This window comes from Sebastes umbrosus, chromosome 5 (genome assembly GCF_015220745.1).
Source record: "Sebastes umbrosus isolate fSebUmb1 chromosome 5, fSebUmb1.pri, whole genome shotgun sequence".
Classification (NCBI taxonomy): Eukaryota; Metazoa; Chordata; class Actinopteri; order Perciformes; family Sebastidae; genus Sebastes; species Sebastes umbrosus.
The window spans coordinates 22949925-22968510 of NC_051273.1; the positions used below are offsets into that span (position 1 = coordinate 22949925).

The window sequence follows — 18586 nt, forward strand, 5'->3', positions numbered from 1 at the left end:
AATACTATCTAAAAATAATGAGTTAGTATCTCGATATTTTGACTTTCTATCTCATTATTGTGACTAAGTATCTCATTATTTTGAGATACTAAGTCAAAATACTGAGATATTAAGTACAAATACTGATAAATCTAAATATTGAGATAATAAGTAAAAATACTAAGTCAAAATATTGAGATAAGTAAAAATACTAAGTAAAAATATTGAGATAGTAAGTCAAAATAATGAAATATTAAGTCAAAATATTGAGATATTGAGTCAAAATATTGAGATATTAACTCATTATTTTGAGAAACTAGGTCAAAATATTGAGATAGTAAGTCGATATATTGAGATACTTAGTCACAATAATGAGATATTAAGTCAAAATATAGAGATACTAACTTGTTATTTTGAGATGGTATCTCATTATAATGACGTACAGGATCTTTTTTCCCCATCACTGTGGCGGAAATGGGCTTCCATACCTGTTTTTTCCCCCTAAAATACATATTTAATTTATATACATACATATATATATATATATATATATATATATATATATACAATTTCAGTTGTGGCAATACATGGGTTAATATTAATAAAGTCCTGATTACAGCCCTGATGATAATGATGAGCAAATTTAACATTTATTAAACAAAGGACTTACTCCACATTTTCATATTTTCCTCAATAAACTGGCTAAATTTAAAAGATATTTTTCTTCCATGTTTCCACTTGTTGTGTTAATAGTTTGAGAGATTCTGGTAGATTATCTGCAGGATCTGCCGACAGCGTTTCTTTTGATTGATTGAAGTGTTGAAAGAACAGAACGAAAATACTCCCACACACACACACACACACACACTGAAGAGTTAGCAGCTGCAGTCTTAGATATATTTAATAAATTAAAGCCAAGGTACAAAAAAAACAATGTACATTTCATCCCCCCCTCCCCTCCCCTCCTACTCTTTCCTTCAACAGCGTTTTATTTCCCCCACCTCAGACTGAGACCAGACCGGGGATCGTCCAATCATTCTCTCTCAGGTCTCAGTCTAAAATCAGGTCTTTCTGCAGCGTCTCACACGCTGAATATTTGTCCCCTGAACCCCTTGAAACCCCCCGAAACCCCCCCCCCACAAAACACATACATGCTACATGTCTGCAGGCACCTCGGATAAGACAGAAGGATTAGACTGAGATAAAGTTTATCAGAGACCACAAAGTACATTTCAACGCTGAGTGTTATTATAGGTCAACTGGTCCTGCTTGATTCACCAGACAGTGTATTTTACAGCCGTCACGTCACTTCACCAACAACGTCTCTGGCAGAATGGATGATCACAGGATGTCAGTGTTAGTTTCTCGTTGTAAAAATGCTGAATAACTTTCTCAAGAGTTACAGAACTCTCTCTAATCCTTCTTGTTCCTCTCCAAGGCAGTGACCCAGATGGATGAAAAGGATTTAAGAGCAGTGGGTGGTGTCGATAACAGATAGATAGATAGGTGAGTCTGGTCAATGAGTATCACTGGCTGGTCAATCCAGATGATACGGAGGTTTAATAGATGATTGCCGGTGAACGTGCCTGGTCAGTCTTTAAGAAAAGAGTAGTCAGAATGAGAAGAAATGAAATGAGCTCTTTGTTTGAAAGATGGGAGGAAGTTATGGATGCGTACTGTACTGTAGGTCCAATATAAGTGCACTGAACAAGTGGAAAAAAGATACATCTGTGCACACACACACACACACACACACACACAACCTCTCATACATACAGGTATGAACACACTCAAGCATACACTCAAATACACAGAAGTGTTCAGCAATAACCGTTAATATGCACAACTTGATTAATATTTTTGCACGATTACAGTGACTAAGCCGTCCTTCGTGAGGATTATTCATCCCTCCAAAACACTCGGGTTCCCTTCTCGGTTTCCATCTTGTGCCTCTTTTTCTCGCTGCCAGCTACTATAATAATTCCTTTTCCCCCCTTCACTCTAGCCTTCAGTCCTGCTTTACCTAAGGGACCAATGCTTAAAAACCACCACTCTCTACAATCCGAGGAGACTGCAGTATGACTGGGTTGGGGACTGTATGTACATGAGGTACAGCCCTGCACACAGAGGGCTTGGCAAAAGAGTACACTGTGTTTTAGTCCAGTTATGTGGTTTTTCCTCCACTCATACCCCCTAAAAAAGGCATATATAACAAAAAAAAGACAAAGTCACAATAATTTGGCAAATGCAGAGATCACAGGGTACGATTGGGAATCAAATATTATTGTAGTAACGTCATTTTTCCTGCAGAATCCCCTCCTGACATTGGTCCTTCTCTCCTCCCATTAGCAGCAGCAGGACTGACCGACCACCATCTTTCTATATGTGTATACATATACATTTATATAATTTATTTGATTTATTTTGAAAAATAATGTCAAGTAGCTACGTACGATACCACTACCATTTTCTTATGGATGCTAATCACCAGGAAACAACCTAGGAACCACAGGAAGATCTAGAAAGGCAGAACAAGACAGAGATAGAAGGAGGCGAGAGGCAGCATGCTGGGAGCGCTGCTCAGAGAAATAAAGAGGAGAGAGGAGAGAAAGAGAGAGGGAGAGAGAGAAACAATCATCTTAAAACAGAAAAAAGGGCAGCCTCCCTAAAGCCACCGGGGATTTAATGTCTGTCCATTAATCCGATGGCAGGTCTGTGCTGGACTGGTTCCATGTCTTGTCCTGCGACGGGGGGCGGGTTTATCATTACAATCATTTCATGATGTCTTCGCTGATGGAGGGGAGGGGGTGTGTGAGAACTGTGTTGTTGTGGCATCCAGCTGTTTGGCGCTGAGGGCAGAGGTCACGGTTAGGTGAGAGTTCAAGGGTAGAGTTTCAGTATTCAGCGGCGTACTCCGTACCGTGGAGCCCTCTGCACAGCAGCGTGAACTCCTTCACTATTTCCTTCACCCTCCTCTTGTTCACTCGTTCTCTGCACGACAGAGGAGGAAGGACAAATACACACAGTTAGAAAGCATACGCGAAACATAATGTGGTTGACCAACTGGACGGACTCATTAAAGTTACTACGAGGAATTTTCAATTTGTGTTGATTTTTGCGGCCCCTGTGGACAACAGCAGGAATGTTTCCGAGCACCAGAGTCCCTTTAGAAAACCTCTCATTTTACTGTAGCAGGGTCTGACATTCTGTCCCCACTCAGTCCTGGTTCTTGTTCTCCCGTGCCTCCCTTTCCTCTAGCTGGCCCAGCAATACGGCCTGGGCCTCCAGCAGCGTGGTGTCGGTGTTAGCTCCCAGCGGGGACCGGCAGAGCAGTGAGGCAAAGCTCTGCTCTTGGCCGGAGTAGTTGCCGATGCTCCTGCGCACGGAGCTCTCGACTTCCTGCTGAACCTCCGACTGCAGGCCGCTGGGCTTGCAATACACTAGCTGGCAGAAACCTGTCTTGTCTTGTCACCCCAAAAAACATATGAACTTTCTAGTAAACAAACACAACGTGCGTCCCCCTCCCACCTCCACTGAAATGTGATCTCTGACAGTAAATTATTCACAGTCTGTCAGACACTAGTGGCTTCGTTAGTCTGTTATAAACAAACATAATATTACATTAATCACGCTGTCATATTGCTTATTACTAATGCAATACAAGCTGGATTTACCGCCGTGACACCGTTGGCACAGGTTGCTGATGTAGTCTACTTTTTAATTCACCAGAACATGTCATAATGACGGTTCAGCCGGTTTGCTTAAAATCAAACCGGTGTAAGCTCGTACACCGGACCGGACCGGCAAAACCGGAAATCGAGTCAACTGCCCGCGGTGGTCCTGGTCGCTGCCGGAAGCCCGCTGGAGTCTTAGATGAAGGAGTTTCTTGTGAACCTGAGTGCCATAAATCGTTTCATCTCATTTTGTGAGAAATCGGACCCGATGGCAGCACTGATAGGCATTACGAATAACTACAGAAATAGCCAATCTTCTCGCTAATGGCCTCGTTTACTCATGTATGTCATACAGAGGCATCAGTGTTACAGTGAGACTGTTCCATAACCTGTTAAAAGTTCCTTGTAGTAACTTTAGCCAATAAGCCTTTAAACAAACGTCCGGCAGAGTTACCTGAGTATCTGATGTGAGAAGTTGTCTTTCTGTTCAGTTGTGACCCGCGATGACGGGAACCCAGGTGGCTGCAGCGCCTCCTTCAACCACACGGCCAGCAGAGAAAAGCAGTTCTTGTTCAGAGAGAAAAGCACTTCTGCAAACTGGTCCATCAGGTTCCGAGACGCCCCGCCGCCGATGCCCTGGAGAGAGCGGGGGAGAAATTTCAGGGACAGGACAGGGACTTGATTACAATAATAACCTTTTTTCCACCAAAACTAGTGCGTATATGTGGGTTTTGTAAACGCAGGAAAACTTGCTAAAAATAGGCGATAGACCCCTTTCCCATTGCCAGTAGACAAGTATGCTTTTTGTCACGTTTGACGACATTTCCAAAGGGATCCCTTGACCTCTGACCTCAAGATATGTGAATGAAAATGGGTTCTATGGGTACCCACGAGTCTCTCCTTTACAGACATGCCCACTTTATGATAATCACATGCAGTTTGGGGCAAGTCATAGTCAAGTCAGCACACTGACACACTGACAGCTGTTGTTGCCTGTTGGGCTGCAGTTTATAGGTTATGATTTGAGTATATTTTTTTATGCTAAATGCAGTACCTGTGAGGGTTTCTGGACAATATTTGTCATTGTTTTGTGTTGTTAATTGATTTCCAATAACAAATATATACATACATTTGCATAAAGGAAGCATATTTGTCCACTCCTATGTTGGTAAGAGTATTAAATACTTTACAGCCCTAGTTTAATGTGGTGCTCCTCACCTCCAGCACGGCCTGGATCAACAGTTTGCCGTCCTCCTGCACCACTCTGGCCAGTGGAGGCACATCTGAGCAGTGGGGTAACAGTTCAGTCTGAAGCAGAAACAAACAGAGACAATCAGGACATTTAAAGCCAAATGACTCATTTATAAATATAAATATTCTTGCAGGGTTTCAAGTCGTGTGTGTGTGTGTGTGTGTGTGTGTGTGTGTGTGTGTGTGTGTGTGTGTGTGTGTGTGTGTGTGTGTGTGTGTGTGTGTGTGTGTGTGTGCTCACAAAGAACAAGCACGTTGACTTGACTGTCGGAGCCTCGGGAAATTTGAGTGACAGAACTCCTAGAAGTGGGAGAAAGAGTCAGAAACATAAATAAACTACTGACGGAGGTGTCAACAAGATAGCAAAGCACCCAGAACAGTGTGTAGGGGTGTGTGTTTGTGTAAACGACGTGCCAACTCACCACAGTGGAACACTGCTTTCACGTCAAGACTCTCAGACAAGAACAAATCGGGCTTCCGTTTGAGGGCCTAAGAGGCAGATAGAGGCATTAAACAGAGCATGTTTCTGGCGGCCCGACCCAATCGGTACTGCTTCACCACATTCCACTGCATAAGCTCCTTCAGAAATACTGCTATCAACAATACCCGCTCAGCCTGGTAGCCAGATCTGACAGCAACACAGGACTGAGAACAGATCTGCCTACCAGGCTATAGTACTCTCTCCATCTGCTATATCCAAACTCATACAGAGATCCTCCAATGCAGAACTCAGCAGGTATAACAAACAAATTGCAAAAAATCAAACTTTGAAATCATTGGAAACTTAAGTCAAACTAAAGGCAATGATGGTTTTGTTTCTTGAAATCAATTGTTATTTTGAAACATTACTTTTCCTTGTTTTTGGTTGACTGGATTGAATATGCAACAGAAGTGTGTAAGTAATTAAACATGTGCAGATAAAGAGAAATAATCATCTTGTAATAATGAACTCATTCAGGATGGAGGAGAGGAGAGAGGGAGAGGGAGAGAGATGAAGGTCAGATCTATCCAAAGATAGAAAACAAAAGGAAGAAGAATGAAGACAAAAATATAAAACAGAAGAGCCATCAGCCAATTTGTCTGAACTGATTAATATTAGCTGAATATTAATTCATTTGGGCTTTGATCGGCTCCGGGCTGGAATGACTTCAGAGGAGGACCGGGCTCAGAGACTAACCAGTCACCTGGGACCACAACGCCGATACCGACGCCGTTACATCAGCCTCCCAAGAGCGCCGCATCAACTAAAATATTTCATCTAAGGCGCCGAGAGTGCTGATGTTTTTCCAAAATGAGCAAATGTGCCCCGATGTTGACTTTAAAAAAAGGGAGAAGATTGAGTACAAATGTAAGTGCTTAAAATAGTCAATCTTCATGCATAAAATGTCCAAACACAAGTGCTCATTTTAATATTTTCTAAGCAGCCTTTTGAGCAGAATAATAAATAAATATGATTATTTATAGAAGGATTACATGTCCCTCTGGAAATTCTCATGACTCACAGACATCTTGGATTTATGAAATCTTTTAAAAACATATTAAAAAAATCATCTAAACCGTTTTGTCTCTCTAAATTGTTGTTACTACAACTAATACTAACTGTAGGGATGGGAATAGAGAACCGGTTTCAGTTGAGAACCGGCTCCAAATTGTCTGATCAATCAGAATTGTACGCCTCCGAGGTAATCAATTCCTTTTATCGATGCCGGCTTGCTTTTCTGGCAGTTGCGTGTTGCAAAAACGTTTAGGTCATGACGCCAAACTCATGACTCATGATGTCAAACTCACATGCAATTGAGTCATGAAATCAAACTCGCTCGTCATGACGTCAAACTCGCATGAGGTCAAACTCGTTCGCCATGAGGTCAAACTTGTGAGTCACGACGTCAAACTCTGCGACGCGACGTCAAACTCTGCGACACAACGTCAAACTCTGCATCTACGCAGCTGGAAGCTTGCAACAGCAAGGCGGAGAGAGAGAAATGGTTCCAAAGTGTAGCTTCATTTCACGAAGAAAGACGACAACAGTGCTGCTTGTAATGTCTGTAAAAGGGATATTAAGCAGACATACACTGACATACACTGACTACACCGTGTTAAGACTCAGAGATAACTAGAATTACCGCCTCGTGGTTGTCTGCCTCCGCCAACCGGTCGAGTTGCAGTTTTACATCCATGTCTGTCTAAAATGTCATCACTTCATCATTTTATCCTGAAACGTGTTTATGAGGTCACAGTGACCTTTAACCTTTGACCACCAAATTCTAATCAGTTCATCCGTGAGTCCAGGAGGACGTTCGTGGCAAATTTGAAGAAATTCTGTCCAGGCGTTCCTGAGATATCACGTTAACAAGAATGGTCCGGACAACCCGAAAACATAATGAAACGGCTGCGTTGATGCTGATAACCTGTGTAGGCCTACATATTTATTCTCCACACAGAAAATTGATCAGGAATCAATAAAGGGAATCGATATATAATCGATAACAGCATTAGTATCAATAAAATCTGATCAATTCCCATCCCTATCTAACTGTGACAGCATATTTACAGAGTATTGTTGCAAATTTATCTAAAAATAATTTCTTATTCTGTGATTAATCATCATGGACCCATAACACTCTACTACAGCAGTGTGATTTTTAGAGGCCATTCAAGATCTCTGCCAGTGATTTTTTTCAATCAGTTAATTAACTGAACACAGGGGGAGAATTACAAGGAAAGGTTTTACTACTACTCACTTGAGAATATTATATGTCTAGAGATTTTATTGTGAAAGGTAAGAAGGAGGGAGTAGATCTGGTCTGCGCTGCCTTTGTCAAGGTTGAAAGGAGTAATAAAGTTTGCCGTCTTGGTTCAGTCTACGGAGCCTCCGTGTTGTTGTAAGTACTCACGACAAAAACAGTTTGAAAAAATATATTGAAGTGCGAATTATCGCACGAAAAATCGCTGCCTTAAGAATGATAAACATACAAGATATGATTGATGTGTTATCAATGCTTTGTTTACTGTCTTGAGCATAATCAGACTGATTTAGGTGTTTTTTCTGCAGTTATCATCTTTTAGTATTTCTTGTTTGGAAATTGTATTCTTTCTTTTAGATATTTTAAAAATACTTATGTCTGTTTGTGAATTGGTGTCGAGCACATACAGCTGTCTTTAATTCAATGATAGGTGGGTTCTTCTTACAAGCCTTCAGGGTTCTTTTTTACCCCACCTGCGCATTTTCTTATGTTATTGTATATTTATTCTCTTTTATTTTGTAATACGCACAAATAAAGAACTAAAGGTAAACTGAAAACTAAGGCTGCCCCCTTAGTTGATTAGTTGACTAATCGGTTGTTTCGGTCTTAGTCGACTAAGATTTCTTTTGTCGATTAGTCATTTTTTTATTGCTTTTTTCATGCTGAAAGACTTCTGAGCACATTTCTGATAAACACAAGATTTAAAGTGGTGCTTTTGTGTGATTCTTTGTGGAGAAACTTGGTTTTACAGATCTATTGATTAAATCAACTAATCGATTAGTCGACAAAATCAAATGAGTGTTAGTCGACTAAGAATTTCTTTGGTCGAGGACAGCCCTACACGAGGCCCGTACTTTGTGTTGTGAGGTGACTGTTAGAATCAAAAGCATTTGAGGAAAGACAGACGTCTCTTTTTTCAAATATTCCCCTCTCGTTTCATTCCACCGCCTCGCCTATGTGATGGGACACCTAAGGGCCCAGTAACAAAGGACAGAGAGAGAGGGGAGGAGAGGACAGAGGAAACAGGGAGAAATCAGAAAAAGAGAGAAAGAGAGAGAGAAACCCAAAGTGAATGAAATAAGAAACCAAAAACACACCTGAGCTTGGAGTTGCATAAATGAATCAACAATATCAGGATGATCCCTGGGTCCTAAAATATAATAAAGATGAAACTTAAGAAATCATAAGAGAATAAGAATAATATACAAACAGCAACTGAATAGATTCAACAGTCATGTGGAAATAAAAGAGAACTCAAAAATATTTCATTGAAATAATTCACACGTGAGTAAGGAACGAAGGGGAGAAGGGGGAGGGGGGGCATATGAAGCTTTGGCAGAGTCTTGGTAGAACAGACCAACCAAAAAACAAAAAACAGGCAGAAGACAAAGACATGGGTCTGTTTGGAGAGTAACGAAAAAAAGAAAGAAGTAACGAGAGAAAAAGAACAAACCTAAAGAAACAAAAGTGGGTTTGGAGTGGGAACCCAGGAGGCACCTCTGTTACTGTTACAGTTTGGAGGGAAAGAGGTCACCCAACCTGAATGGACCCCCCTTTCACCTTCTTCCCACGAGGCACCGCTGGCATCAACGTGATCAAACAACACATGTCCTCTCAGACAGCCTCTGGGGAGGAGGTTTGTGTAAAGGGGTCCATTCAGAGCTGGTCAATAAGATCCCCTTTGCTTCAAAGGTGAACCCAAAGCCATCCGTGTGAATCGCACTCTAAGATCAGGATGGGTTCTGATATCGCTACCTCCCCTAATGCTGCTGGACACAGACTACACGACTGTTTAAAGTAGGTGGCACAATGAAACACACGTTTCCTGTAGAAGCTTCTGGACTGAAGAATCCACATCGAGACTTTCAAACTTCTTCTTCACTTAAGATTGATGTTGGAGGGACTCCAACAGCAAACTTGTAGGACTGACACGAAAACTTCAAAGCTTCGACCATTGTCGTGGTAAACGACCTCCAAATTAGTATTTGAATGCTTCGTTTTTTTATATATATATATATTAGGGCGGTTAATCGATTAAAATATTTAATCGCAATTAAATATGCACTTTTTATCTACCTATCAGCTGTGCAGTCAAGATCAGACTAGAGACGTAACCACTTAAAAGATGGGTGAGTAGTACTTGCTATCTTCCAAAGTTTGTGTTTTTTAAACAGAAAACAGGTTTTATACTGCGATATTTACTGAAAATTACAATACAGCAAACAGTAGCCTGAGTAAACTTTCAGGTGATCTCCTGGTGATCTCCATCCAGCCTGCTCCCTCCTATTTAGGTGTTTGTAGTGAAATGAGGAGGTATTGTATAAATAACTCCTAATTTCAACTTCACCAATCAGCCGTTCCTCATCCGTTGGAATAAGGAATAAAGTGAAAGGGGGCGTCTGACAAAAGTTCAGCTAAAAAGAAAAGGTGATGTGCAACGCGTTGTCGCTCCCGGCCAGTTAGGACATTCCAATAGAAAACGATGCAATCAAACTGACTTTGTCATTGACGCTCACATTCTTTTTGGAGGGTTTAATAAGTCGGCTACACGCATCCGTAGCGTTATTTAACCTCCTTCACAACAAGCTAGTATGACATGGTTGGTACCAATCGATTATATCGATGTTAGTTGTGTGTAGAGGTGCGTGTGTGTACAGTAGTGCGGCAGCGGTGCTGTCTCGGGCAATGAAACGGGGGAGATGGAGACAGACAGAAGAACATGTCAGCCTGCTGCGATGCGATGCGCCGCGAAGCTTCAAATACTTTCGAATATTTCTCGCCGAAGCTTCGAAGCCTAAAAAAGGTATTCGGGACATCCCTACAAACTTGTAATGAAACAGAAGAAACGTCTGTAGTGAGCGCCCAGCTTTAGCTGTTCCCAGACTCCAAACAAGTTTCCTGCTCAACACCCCCCCTCCAGCCCTCATCCACACACAACCCCTCGAGAGAATACAGGGCTTATTCAGAGGGCTGTGATGGAGAGCCCGACTCTAATCCTAGCACAGCAGCGGCGGCGGCCGTATTGAGTTGGCCCGCCTTGCTGTGTTATATGTCAGCCAACTGAATAAGCTAGTGGTCTCTGTGCTGTGACTGTATCCTGTACTGATACTGTCTACTGAAAGGCACCTGCTCAGAAAAGAAAGAGTTTAGAGGCAGGAGGAGAGGCAGCCATTACTTAACCAGGTCGAAGCAGGAAAGGAGGAGAGGAAAGAAGGGACAACACAAAGGGAAGGGGAGCGGCAGACAGAGCTGGTACGACAAGTATTCTAACCCAGGTGGTAGCGGATGAAATGATATCATCTCATTCATGTCCATCTTATGTTGAGTGATCAGAACCTAAGTCTGGCCCCGGGGTCACACGCACATTAAGAAACATCTGATCAACATTTACAAAATGAAAATATAACCCAAACACTGAAACAGTAAATTCAAATAAATGGATTCAAAAAAATTAAATAAGCAAATACTAGGCTGATAAATATAGATAACATTGCAACGTGTTGATTACATACGTTTAAAGCAAACCATAATAGAGTAAAAATGATTTAAACAGTGGAAACAGAAGTCTGCATTGATAAAAATGATCATCCAAGACATCAAGCAGACAGACGACTGCATCAATGAGTAATGAGAGTAAACGTTTAGAGGTCGACTGAGACAACAGAGTCCAGTATCCTCTGACCTTTTGTTATTTTCCTATTTGTGGCCTCCAAGACTGACATGTTTTATTGTCTAGAAATGCAACAACACGTCAGTCCTCGCGTACAGAAAGTATATCACCATAATATAATAGGGCTGTAGCGAATAATTTAAGCTTCATTCATAACGTTGACATTCAAATTCTAAAACAACATTTGAATGCTGCGCAGCTTTTTTTTTTTTTTTGCATGTCAATTAATTCTGTTTGAACATGGTATTTCTGCACATTTGCAGATAAAGATCAGGCAACACTAGGGTTATTACGAGGTTGGATACCTCGGTACCAAGTCGATGCCAAAATTCTGAAAATTTGACATTACTCGTTTTTGTACAGTACCGCAGGGGTCCCAGTTTTTCCCCTGATACATTGCGAACAACAAATTTGTGTTGAAATCGGCAGGAGAAAGGCTAGCTAATGTTAGCTGTTAGCTGTCGGTGGGCAGCGCAGTCCTTGTTAACGGCACTGATGTCCAAGGTTAACGGAGGAGGCATTTCATTATGATGCACTCAAGCTCTGTTCAGTAAAAATGACTGGGCAAAAGGTAAATTATAACTCTATCAGGATGTGTTCAAATGTAATCATGTCAAATTTAGTTTTTGGTGAAAAACCTGACTAAAACACAGCAATATAAAATAGATATTAGAGAGGGAATTATGGCCTGTTTAATTTCCTTACACTAGATCTAAGTGTTTGTTGTTTTGGTGTTTACCTTGGTATCAGATTTGAAGCTCCATTTGAAAATCTCAATAGAAGCTTTGAATGTAAACCAAAAAAATGACATTCGGTACAGCCCTATAATATATATGTATATATTTAACAATTTGTTTACTTTTATTTTTACAAATTTGTTTACAATTTCACTCTTCTCCTCTTCTATACTAAGATATTATATTTAGGATCCTGTGAAATCAAACATGATCATTCAACATTCTACCACAGACACATTTGACAGTATTCACAGTCCCGCCCCTGCTAGACCTCCTACCTTGCTGGAAGATGGACAGCGTTACCGAGGTAACCAGCTCAAACAGAGCCTTGATGGGTGGGAAGTGGTCCGTCTCGCTGGCAAAGATATGCACCATCTGAAACAGCAGGACTTCACATCAGACACTCGCTGTGTTCGCTTGCACACAAGAAACCAGGATATTGGAAGGAAAAACAGGCTACGGCAGGAAACCACATGAGGTCTCTACATGCACTGCAGAAGCAGCCTGTGTTCACATATAGCTGGTTAGCATCAGGTATCTCCCCTACTGCGCCCATATTTTTAAACTATGACTGATTTATGATGCTGCAGCCTGCAGAGTTTTTATTTTTTTCCTTTTTTGTCAAAGCATTTGGACTGATGGCGCTGTGAGAAAACAAGCTCTGTAGTGAGAGCACACAGCAAATGTGTGCAAATTTATTTTAAAGTGGCAATAGACAACTTTTCCCCCTCTAGCGTTTCCAAGTGGTATTATTTGTTGGTGCCGCGGTCGCAAAAGACAACCAGTTCGTTTTGTTTTCTTCAGAGCCTACTATTATCGACAAAATTATCAATTTATTCAGACAATCAGGGAAAGAGCAAGAAATATATTCAAATATATTATACTGTAATTCATTCCCAAAACTGCTCAGAGTAATCGCGGTTCACGGCTCTTCTGCCAAGAGCTACTTTCCCCGGGGGCAGACAGAATTGCAGAGCGAAAGCGAGGCTTATAAGGAATCAATCTTAACGCCGATGGTGTCATTCTTCTATAGCCATTACATTGTGCAATTAACATTTACTTGATAATGACACGTAAAAGCAAAAAACTTGTCTTTTGCCACTTAGCTAGATAGAAGATAATGTTCAGCTGTGGAAACAGACTTTATTTATTTTAGCATAATTTTCAGTTCCAGTTGCAGTTTGGATCGAATTAATCTGAATGCAAAGATCTACCGCTATGATCGACGTGTACAAGAAATTAGGTTTCTCTAGCAGAAATCTCCCCGTATTAACTCCACCTGGGTCAGTTCATTTTTTAAATTATGACATAGGTAAAACATATTTGAAAGAAATGTAATGAGTTTAAGTTTATGTGGACAAACATATGATGCTTGAGAGTTTAGTCATGAATACATACTGTAACTGTGGATGAAGTTTTATAAACTTATACTGTATCCTCATTAACTTTGGGCTCACTGGCGCGTAGCCTATTAGCTCCTACTCAGCCCTTTCTAACAAATCTCGAAAATACATTAAGTATTAAAGGAAGAATACTAATGTTGGTGTGTGTGTGTGTGTGTACACATGTATGAGTGTGTACCTGTCGTGTGAGGTCAAGAGCTGGGGCCTGGGGAATTGTACTGTACATCTGTCCAAGCATCTCACTTAGCTGAGACACCATGGGAGCAAAGTCGTGGAGCAGAGTCTTCACCGACTTCTCAAAGATGGCGCACACCGCCTGAGGGACGACATGAGAGCAGATATACTGAAATGTTATATCTGGTTATGTGGACCGATTTTATAAAAAGAGCAGAAGTCTGACTGTATGTGGCCGCACACGGCGATGACTCACCTCTACAACCTGCGAGTCATTGAGCCACTTACTGAGTACGGTCTGTATGAGAGCAAACACTTGTTGCAAAACCACCACCACCTGAAAAACACAAATTAATGTTAAAACACTTTAAAAAGGAATGAACTGAAAGTCATAAACAAGCACTAGCATTAGAGATTAGCATTTACACATGGGTGCATGCCTATCAGCAGAATTACTAATTACTATGGTTGAGTGACAGGGCAAACATTTCCTGTTGACCACCCTCATCCCTCCAACCAGCGACATGTAATCAGCGGTGGAGGCAGCAGGCGGTGGTGGGGGGAGAGGAGCTCATATTGCTGCGAGCACCATGTGCCCCACTACACAACTACCAAACTACAGATTTAAAGCCTTTAAATGTAACTAGGGCTGTCAATCGATTAAAATATTCAATTACGATTTATCACAAATTAATTGCACATTTTTTATCTGTTCAAAATGTACCTTTAAGGTTTGTCAAGTATTTAATACTCTTATCAACATGGGAGTGGGCAAATATGCTGCTTTATGGAAATGTATGTATATATTTATTATTGGAAATCAATTAATAACACAAAACAATGACAGATATTGTCCAGAAACCCTCACAGGTACTGCATTTAGTATAAAAAATATGCTCAAATCATAACATGGCAAACTGCAGCCCAACAGGCAACAACAGCTGTCAGTGTGTCAGTGTGCTGACTTGACTATGACTTGCCCCAAACTGCATGCGATTATCATAAAGTGGGCATGTCTGTAAAGGGGAGACTCGTGGGTACCCATAGAACCCATTTTCAGGTCAAGGGACCCATTTGTAAATGGCCATGCCAGCTTTTCCTCGTCAAAATTTAGTGTAAGTTCGGAGCGTTATTCAGCCTCCTTCCCGACACGCAAGTAGGACGATGGATTCCTTAGGTTTTCTAGTTTCATATGATACCAGGATCTTCACTCTAGCTTTAAAAATGAGCCCGCTACAACCTAAAAATTACAAGTTGCGTTAATGCGTTATTATCACGTTAACTTTGACAGCCCAAAATGTAACATATGGTCAATTCAGCCTGTTGCTAAATGTATTTGTCCAATCACTCAACCCCACTGATGACAATGATGATGAAGGTGTGTGTGGTGACTGACTGGGTTTGGTCCAGGTGGAGGTGGGGCTGTTTTGACAGGTGGTGCTGAGCCTTCTGCTGACTCATCGTCCTGCTTGCTGATGTCGAGCGTAGTGAAGAGGTTGGACAGCAGCCCCAAAATGTGGATGATTGCTAATTTATTGGAGGGATTAGGCTGGAAGGAGAAAGAAAGAAACACATTATCTTATTTGAGATTTTGCTCTACAACCTTACAACTCCACTATCTCTGGCTCATTTAGTGCCTGCCTTGAAAAACAACTGCTAAAATATTTAAGAAGACAAACAAACCTTAAAAGCTAAGTACTCCTGAACAGGATAAGCAGTTTAGAAAATGGATGGAAAGACAGGAGTACCAGCACGGGAGCAAAGCAATGTACTGCTGTGGACGGTAGCAGCAAAACGGATTTTAGACACCTAAATAAATCAATATCCGTTTAAGTGTACGCTATATTTAGAATATTTTTACTGCTCTACCTCACCGTCAGACAGATCTTTCTGATGGGGATCTGAAACAGCTATCTATGCTCTCTTCAAAGCCACCAGACTCCTTTGACAAAAACAGTAACCGATTGAGGCAGCGGTAGACCAGAAACTCCTGTGTTCTGCGAGGTAAAATTTCTGTTTTTGTCAATGGAGTCTGGTGGCTTTGAAGAGCACATAGACGACTGCTTCACTTTCCCGTCAGAAAGGGCTGTCTGACGTGAGGTTAAGCATTGAAAATATTTTAAATATAGCGTACACTTAAACGGATATTGACTTTTTTTAGATGGACATTGCACAGCAGTACATTGCTTTGCTCCCGTACTGGTACTCCTGTCTGTTTCTCCAAACTGGGGGCGTGCCGACCGCCATCTACTGTAGGTAATACACTGACTATGGATAAGTACCTCATACAAACCCACTTCAAAACATTGAATACTTTGAATTTCTTATTTGGTTACAGTCAAAGTAAGCAGTTTTTTTAGACACCTTACTTTTTACAATTAGAGGCATTTGTCATTATATTTATATAATAAATACAGCAAACAACAGAATCAATAATGAGCATCATTACTTAATGAACAAAATAATTGGTAGATAAAAAATATTTAATCTCAGTCAAAGTCAATGTGCAGGTATTAATGTGACAGAAAGAAGGTAATGGCTCGTTCTCATGCCAGTTATCTCACTGACACACACACAAACCAGGTAAAATCATTAATTAGGTTTTCAGTAGCAGTGTTTAATCATTGCTCTGTCTCCATGGTGATGTAACAGAGACAAAAGACTATGAAGAAGGCACATCTCTCATCCCTCCTTCAATCTACCTTCCCTCACAATGTTGATGCTGTTACGGTGTGTGTACTCTATGCATGAAGCCAAATCAAAGTGTCTCCATATCTGTGTTTGCAGGCAGCCACGGTCAAACACCACGGTCATTCACCCCCTGATGTAACGTAACCTGAAGGCCTCCTGCCACTAGGTGCCACTATTTGTCCGGCTCCAGACACAGCACCAGAACCTGATTTCCTAGTCTGATGTAATGCCGATACATCAAAAAGCGAGACGGAAAACAATAAGAGAGGGAGGAAGTCAGAGAGGATGGATGAGACGGTGTGTGACTGTGTGAAGGGTGAGACAGTCACACACAGAGAGAGGCTTCATCTAACCTGACATCTCTATTCACCCAAAGTCTTAACTGACTGCACAACAAGGGATCAGGAGAAATTCTACTTTGCTCCACATATAGTAGACATCAAACTGTGTATTTTTAGATAATATCAGCTCCACATTTGTACCATCTAGCGTGACAGTCTGAGAATCCACTCTCTAATTAGAACAAACAGGGTAAATATTTTTCCTTTTGCATGACTTTGTGCATGCATGTGTAAAAGCATGACATACTGTAAGTGTGTCTGTGTAGGCATTTCTTTTCTTTCTGAGCTCAGTTTGTTTTCTCTCTGTGGTGTGTGTGTGTGTGTGTGTGTTTGCATGCATGAGTGAGAGAAAGTGTGTCTTTGCTACTTCCGTGTGAGTCACTAGCCCATGGTGCAGGGTCAAATCCAATCTGGTCCCGCAGAGAAATGTTCCACTGCAGTGACACCACACAGAAACAAGGCCTGTTCCTATTGGCCAGAGTCCAGCTGTGCTTGCTCTGTGTTTGTGTGTGTACATGTTGGGTCTGCGTACGCACCGTCTCATCCGCTAGCTTCTCCAGTTGCTGAATGTAGGGGGTGATGAGAGAGTGAAGGTTCCTTAAGATGTCCTCCACAGGGAGAGCGGAGAGCAGGAAGCCGAGAGCCTGCATCAGCCACATACACTGACTTGTCTGCAAGAAAAGGTTACTGCAGGTTTAGCTTCAGTTTAAAGCAAGCAGTGAGCTTAATGTCATTTTTCAAGATTTTTCCACAACACATAACATGTCTTCTTTAGGCTACAGGCTGAAAACACGTTACGCAACTCTTTCACAGCGTTTCTTATTTAAATGTCACTTGAGTGCCAAAAAAAAAAAGAAAGTGAATGTGAGAGAAAGTTCACACTGACCTTGTGGATCTGCTTTATAAGCACCTCCTTGAGAAAAAAGAGAAAGTCAGAGTGATGGTTCTATTATTTTGAAAGCACAACAAAACCTACCCAAATTAGCACTAAGAAGTAACTCCAAAATAACACAACTGAAGTGATTTCAAAGAGTAAATGTTATTTCTGGAAAGGAGGAACATCACAGAAGTCTGCAACGTACAACGACGTATTAGGGCCATTGTAGGTAAAAAAAATATATAAGAATAATAATAATAATAATGACGGGAAGGGGGTAATATTCAGAGAAAAAACTTGGATTAAAGTCATACATTTACGAGAAAAAAACCTTGGATATTCTCTGAGATTAAATGTAAATTTAGGAGAAAAATAACTCAAATTTATGAGAAAATAACTAGAACATTTTCTGAGATTAAAAATCGTAAATTTACAAGAAAAAACTCAGAATTGACAAGATTAAAGTAGTTAATTTACAATAAAAATACTCACAGATTTACAAGAAAAAACGTGGGTATCCTCTGAGCTTAAAGTGGTAAATTTATGAGAAAAAAACTCACAAATTGACGAGGAAAAACTGGAATATTCTGAGATTAAAGTCACAAATTTAGCCACCATCTGACATTTGTTGCGCCAATTATGGTAAGGATGGTTTCTGAGTGAGGCGAAGGTCCTGAAAGATACATATACGCGTTTTCTTTCATAATCTTTTATGAACATAAGCAAATATTAATATATTTTGCACTCATTTAACAGCAGCATCTGTGGTGTGATGAGGTTGATCCAACCTTGCAAAGTGAAGCTTTGTGGTTCCTTGACAGAAAACAATGTTATATATATATATATACATTATTTTTCCTTTTTTTCTCGTAAATTTATAGCTTCATAATCTTAGAGAATATCCACATTTTTTTCTAGTAAATTCTGAGTTTTTTCTTGGAATATTATCCCCCTCAAATGCCCCTAATACGCCGCCAAATGCCTTAGTTATTAAAGTAAAAAATAATAATAATAAAATTGTTTGTTATTAGCTCTCATATTTGAT

At 40.8% G+C, this 18586-nt stretch overlaps 1 protein-coding gene and 1 long non-coding RNA gene across 6 annotated transcripts in view; one reads left to right on the top strand and one right to left on the bottom strand.

Annotated features, from left to right (window-relative positions):
* LOC119487963 overlaps positions 1-8739 on the top strand; it is a 15940-nt gene extending 7201 nt beyond the window's left edge. The window contains exons 2-4 of the long non-coding RNA XR_005206836.1: positions 1261-1263; positions 1617-1622; positions 8484-8739. This is a non-coding gene — a long non-coding RNA (uncharacterized LOC119487963). The remainder of the gene's footprint in view (positions 1-1260; positions 1264-1616; positions 1623-8483) is intronic.
* LOC119487959 (importin-13-like) overlaps positions 863-18586 on the bottom strand; it is a 43039-nt gene continuing 25315 nt past the window's right edge. For 4 of the 5 annotated variants that reach the window (XM_037769056.1, XM_037769054.1, XM_037769053.1 and 1 more), the window contains exons 12-23: positions 17551-17577; positions 17201-17335; positions 15029-15181; positions 13889-13969; positions 13637-13774; positions 12334-12430; positions 8746-8798; positions 5327-5393; positions 5146-5204; positions 4872-4961; positions 4108-4289; positions 863-2970 (exon numbers count right to left, since the gene is read on the bottom strand). In XM_037769056.1, coding sequence (XP_037624984.1) covers positions 2874-2970; positions 4108-4289; positions 4872-4961; positions 5146-5204; positions 5327-5393; positions 8746-8798; positions 12334-12430; positions 13637-13774; positions 13889-13969; positions 15029-15181; positions 17201-17335; positions 17551-17577 — 1179 coding nt within the window. In that variant the 3' untranslated portion in view covers positions 863-2873. Of the gene's footprint in view, positions 2971-4107; positions 4290-4871; positions 4962-5145; positions 5205-5326; positions 5394-8745; positions 8799-12333; positions 12431-13636; positions 13775-13888; positions 13970-15028; positions 15182-17200; positions 17336-17550; positions 17578-18586 lie in introns of those variants that run through there. The other variant, XR_005206834.1, reaches the window with a different exon arrangement.